Source organism: Chiloscyllium plagiosum, chromosome 18, assembly GCF_004010195.1.
Source record: "Chiloscyllium plagiosum isolate BGI_BamShark_2017 chromosome 18, ASM401019v2, whole genome shotgun sequence".
NCBI lineage: Eukaryota > Metazoa > Chordata > Chondrichthyes > Orectolobiformes > Hemiscylliidae > Chiloscyllium > Chiloscyllium plagiosum.
The window spans coordinates 25,444,250-25,450,249 of NC_057727.1; the positions used below are offsets into that span (position 1 = coordinate 25,444,250).

Sequence of the window (6,000 nt, forward strand, 5' to 3'; positions counted from 1 at the left end):
TAGTTCTTGTTTCCTTGCTATAAGAAAGATGGTGTTAAACTTGAACGGGTTCAGAAAACATTTACATGGATTTTGCCAGGATCGGAAGGCTTGAGCTATAGGGAGAGACTGAATAAGATGTTTTTTTTTCCTCTGAAGTGATAGAGGCTGAGGGGCGACCTTGTAGACGTTTATAAAATCATGAGGGGTATGGATAGCCAAGGGCTTTTTCCCAGGGTAGTGGAAACCAAAGCTAGATGGCATATGTTTAAGGGGTGAGGAGAAAGTTCAAAAAGGATCTGAGCAATAACATCTTCACACAGAGGGTGTTGTGTATATGGTATGAGCTGCCAGAGGTGATGGTGGAGGTGAATATAATTATAACATTCAAAAGGTATTAGATGGGTCTATGAATAGGAAGGATTTAGAGGGATATGGGCTAAATGCTGACAAATGGGACTAGATCAATTTAGGACATGTGGTCAGTGTGGACAAGTTGAACTGAAGGGTCTGTTTCCATGCTGTATGACTGTGACTCTATAACTGCAGAACACACTGGAAACACATAACAGGTTACAAATTGGAATTTAAACAAATTCATATTGCAATACTATTATTTCAAAATAAAACTTTCATGTTATTACTCTTTGGATACAAAAGACAAAATTCTTATTGGTTTTTGTCAGGACAGATGCTGAATGTTTCCGATGACACGAATCTAGAACCAGGGTTCATAATCCCAGAAATAAAAGATTACAATCTCAGAATACAGGGATAAATGTTTAAGCCCAAGAATAAAGTTATTTACTCATAAGACAGTTGATTTTTGGAATTCTACATTCCAGGAAGCTGTTCGTGTTCTAAGTGTATAAATAGGGAAAATAATAGATTCTTTGGTATAACAGAAAATAAGAATTGGGGAAATAACACAAGCCAGTGGAGTTGAAGTAAACCAGCCATCACTATATCAAACAAGGGACAAGCTCAACAAGCCATAAGGTTGATTCTTGCTCTATTTTCCATGTGATGTTGACTATCTTCAAGTCTGCTTTCCAGTACCTCAAAATATTTCTACTTCAATGATCATAACATGTTTTCCAATTGAGTGCCAAAAGTCAAATTCTGACTGTGGTCCCCTTCTCCATAAGGACAGGTTACTTACACATTCTTTAATGTACTTACAGTACCATTTCAGGCCAGAATCAGGAGTGAGAGATTCAAGTTTTGCACACATACTTAACTGAAGAATAAAATGTGTTACCTGGGCCCAAGCTTCCTGCTTCTTATAGGAAGTGTCATTCAACTTTGTAACTGATGCACTAGTGGATTTGTGCTGCACTTACAGTAACTCACAAATAAAAGCAATTAATACTTATATCAGTCAGAAGGATAAGTCTTTAACATATTGGCCCACGATATATTTTACTTACACTTACAACATAAAACCAACGATCAAATGTAAGAACACCGTGTTTCCCTTTCTTAGGAACATAATAACAGGCTATTCAGACGATAATACTTATTCTGACACTGAGATCAAGTCATTGCCCCACTGATCCACTTTAGGATTATCATTCTTAATACCACTTCATAAGGAAAGTTATCAAGTTTTTTCAACTGTCCCCCAGACAATAACAATGTTTCTTCAGATAGGGAAGTGGGTTGAGAGAAGAGGCTCCAGATTTGTTAAGGGGTCGTGTTTTCGCGTAGCATGAACGGATTAAAGCAAAAATCATGAAACCCCTATAATCTTCTCAAGTCGGCCTAACTTTCAAGGATCATAGTGGCAAGAGTTTGTTTTAAAAGGGGGTGCTCAGTAGCTTTTTGGAACTATAATAGTAAGCTGTGTACACATTGTCAGTCAAACGTTAGGCGCCAATTCCACGTAAAGGTCAAAACTCGAACATTTACACGCTCTCATACATATTGAGCGGAAAACATAGACAGGCCTACTGGGTAACCGATACATATTTACCACGATCCACTCAGTAAAACAGGAGCCAGCAGATCAATTAATATTAATGGAGCGTGTAGTTAAGAAATGTCGTACAATCTTTAATGTAAAGCACCCACTACACGTGCATTCAATGGAAACGACTGCACTGAAAGACAATTCAGCCAGCAACTATTTAATGTACTCATTGCGGAAAATGGGCGAGAAGAGAGCGCGAACAGATTTTAATAAAATTGATTATTGCTTGATCACGCTTACCATTTATAACATCCTTCCGCTGCTTCTAGCGTAAAGTTGACCGTTGTGCTTCTTGCATAGGGGAGCAACACTTTGGGAATGTTCAGTTTTGAGGCTTCGGAATAAAAACTTATACAGTTTACCAGAATAAAAATCCAGTTGTTAAAGTAGATACCCATATTCTGCTTCGTCACCGTTCAAATAGGTAAGGGCAAATACGTCAAAAAGATAGTCGTCGCATTGAGTTAAAATTCGAATTTAAGCTTGATACAAGACTCTGGTTTTATATCAAACAAATTATTAATTTCACAACCTGAGGCCCCAGTGTAAGAATGGCTGTATTCATGGAGAAGTGAGAAGCCGGGCGGACATGTTGCAGTTTCAGGGATACAATGTAACCATGTGTATCTAACCTCCGGGGTTATTCTGCTCCTGGGCACACTGCCGCTGACACACAAGTTTCACTGAGCAGCTGTAAAGCGTGGGACGCATATGGAGATTTTGAAAAATAGGGACAAAGCCGAACGATTGTCCAGCGCCTCCTGAACCAAACTACGTACTCGGCCCTTCACCACCACGCTGCAAATACCCCCTCCCCCCCAAACTCTGATTTCTACCCTCTTTAATATATTTGCAAAATGCGAATACAAGAACTACCCGCCTTTTCCTACTATTTGATCTACATCTCTCCACCCACACGAAAGCTTGTCAGAGACTCAGACTAGCGCATGCGCGAGTAAATGACTATCCATTAACCCACTCGCTGCTGGATGAACAGCGATTCAGGTTTCCCCCTCTTTATCCTCTGTGCGTCATGTCAGAGATGAAAGCCGAGAGGACCACGATTTGACGTGATAAAATGAGGACATGCTATGTTACTTCCCCACCCCGACTCGAAGCTATCATTCATTGGAATCTCTTAGAGACCCAGTTTAAAATCTTCCTGACTACACAAATCTTAGTTTATTTCAGTTTATAATAACTAAACTGCAGAAGAGACTTGGTCTCTGTGTTCGTTAACTTGCGAGTTTTTGGCCATTAAAATAACAGGTGCAAAATTGAAGAACATTGAGGAAACAATTTTATCTTCATTTAATTTATTGTATCTTTTTACAATATAATTTGGGTTATATTGATACTGGGAAAAAGAGAACACGTCAAATTGACACCTGTCTCGTTGCTGCAGACTACTACATGGTGTAACAGACAAAAATAACAGAAGATTAAAGGAACACTGAGTGGACAAAGAAGTACATAAGATCATAAAAAAGGTGGAATACAGGGCCATTCCTCCCATCGAAACTACTCCACCATATGATAAGCTGATGTTTGATCTAATTGTGGCCTTATTTCACTTTCCTGCTTGCATTTCACAACACTTCCTTTTCGAATAAAAATTTGTCTAGTTCATGCTTGAATTGATTCAATGGCCCCACTTCCACTCTGTGAAAAAGAATGGTAAAAACTAATAATGGGCTGAGAGAAGAAAATTCCTCTTAACTCAACGATGGAATAATGCTTACTTTTAAACTGTGTTCCTTTGTTCCAGGTTTCCCAAACTCCTTCCAGTATCGAGCAGTCAAGCATTGAGTCCAATTTAGGTGGAGCTCCTTGATGCCACACTTTGTCCAATGCTGCTTTGATGTCAAGGGCACTAACCTCACTTTCATTCTTGAGTTTAGCTCTTCTGTCCATATTTGGACCAAGACTGTAATGAGTTCAGGAACAGAGTGAGCATGCTGAACCCAATCTGAGCATCAATGAGCGGGTTATTGTTGAGTAAGATAAAACAAAGTACCTCAGATGTTAGAAATCAAAAACAAAACGAGAAATTCCTGGAGAAACTCAGCAGATCTAGCAGCATATGTGGAGACAACACAGAGGCATTGTTTCTAGTCTAGTGGCCCATCTTCAAAACTATTGCTGAGTAAATGCTGCTTGATAGCATGGTCAATGACACCTTCCATCACTTTGTGACGATTGAGAGTAGATTGATGTAGCAATAATTGACAAGGTGGATTTGTCCTGCATTTCATGAACAGTACTTACCCAGGCTACCTTTTACATTTTTACATTGCTGGATAGGTGCCAGTGTTATAACCTAACTGATACACCTTGGTTAGGGGCAAACTAGTTTTGAACCACATTCTGCAATACTCTTGTGGAGTGTTTTCAGGGCCTAAAGTCTTTACAGTATCCAGTTCCTTCAGCCATTTCTTGATATCATGTGGATTGAATTGATGTTGCTTGATACTGATAATACTGACGTCTTCAGGAGGAGGCAATAATGCATCAGCAGCTTGGTGCTTCTGTTTGAAGATCCATGAAAATGCTTCAGCTTTGTCTTTTGCACTGATGGGCTGGGTTCTCCCAAGTTGAAGATGGGACTATCCATGGAGCCTCCTCCTCCTCCAGTGAATTGTTTAAATGTCCACCACCATTCCTGGCTAGATGAAGCTGCACTACAGAGATCGGATCATATTCATTGTGTATGGGATTGTATAGCTCTGTCTATTGCATGCTGCTTGCACTGCTTCACATGCAAGTAGGCCTGTGCTGTAGTTTCACCAAAATACCACTTCAGATTTCGGCATGGTTGGTGCTGCTCCTGGCATGCTTTCCTACAGTCTTCAATGAATGAGGGTTGATCCACTGGCTTGGTAAATGTAGCGTGGTTTCACACAGGGACTTGGGGTTATTGATTCTGGCTGAATACTTTTCTGCTGCTGATGGCCTCAAACACTTCTTGGATGCTAAGTCATAAATGGCTGATATGTTTTAAATCGATCCCACTCAGTACAATCGTCATGCCACACAAAATGATGGGGGTTATCCTGAATGTGAAAGTGAGATTTTGACTCCTCAAAAACTGTGCTTTGTTCACTCTTGCTGATACTATCATGGACAGATGCATTTGGTACAGATAAATTGGTTGGGGTGAGGTCACTATCTGGCTCCTTGTCCTTTCTAGCATCAGTGTTCTCTGGGACTTGCCCAGTTTGGTCAATTGTATTGCTGCTGAGCTATTGTTGGTGAGGGGCATTGAAGTTCTCATTCAGAATATATTGTTTGTCCTTACTATCTTTGAGTGCTTTCTTAAGTGTTCCATTAAAACATTTTCTGTGGAGGATAAAAGTTAACATTTCAGATTGAATATCTTTGGTCAGAAGTTAGAGGAGTGAATTTTGCAGTTAGTGGCAAAGCAATGATAATTGCTGATGAACATTAAGAAATTTGTCCAAAAATAATTCTGTGGTTTCTTTTTGTTACTTCCTTGTTGCAGTTTAAATCTGGCATGGTACCAAAGGATTTCTTGGTCTGCAACATTTCCTTTGATAAATGTTCCTATGGCCCAACCTGGAGCATTTCTACTATTGTATCTTAAAATACAAAATTATTATTAATGAATATTGACATCGGAAAATGTAGAAGTTATTGGGAACAGATTACTAAAAGCTTGGTCAAGGAGTTAGGTTCAAAAGAACATCGTCAAAGAAGTTAGAAATAAAAGCAGAGGTGTAATTAGCAAATCTAATACATTGGGTCCTAGGCAGCTCCAGGGCCTCCAAGCCCTCCGTTTCTTCCTCTCCCGACGTCCGCAACAGTACCCTTCCACTGACACTCTCATTCGTTTGGCTGAACTGGTCCTCACCCTTAAAAATTTCTCTTTCAAATCCTTCCACTTTCTCCAGACCAAAGGGGTAGCCATGGGCACCCATATGGGCCCCAGCTATGCCTGTCTCTTTGTTGGCTACGTAGGACAGTCCATCTTCCATAGTTACACCGGCACCACTCCCCACCTCTTCCTCCGCTACATTGATGACTGCATT

The 6,000-nt window shown here is 40.1% G+C and overlaps 1 protein-coding gene across 1 annotated transcript in view; it reads right to left on the minus strand.

Moving 5' to 3' along the window:
* nup210 (nucleoporin 210) overlaps positions 1–2,920 on the minus strand; it is a 110,907-nt gene extending 107,987 nt beyond the window's left edge. Inside the window, exon 1 of the mRNA XM_043707992.1 lies at positions 2,192–2,920. Coding sequence (XP_043563927.1) covers positions 2,192–2,349 — 158 coding nt within the window. The 5' untranslated portion in view covers positions 2,350–2,920. The remainder of the gene's footprint in view (positions 1–2,191) is intronic.
* Positions 2,921–6,000: the final 3,080 nt, after the last annotated feature.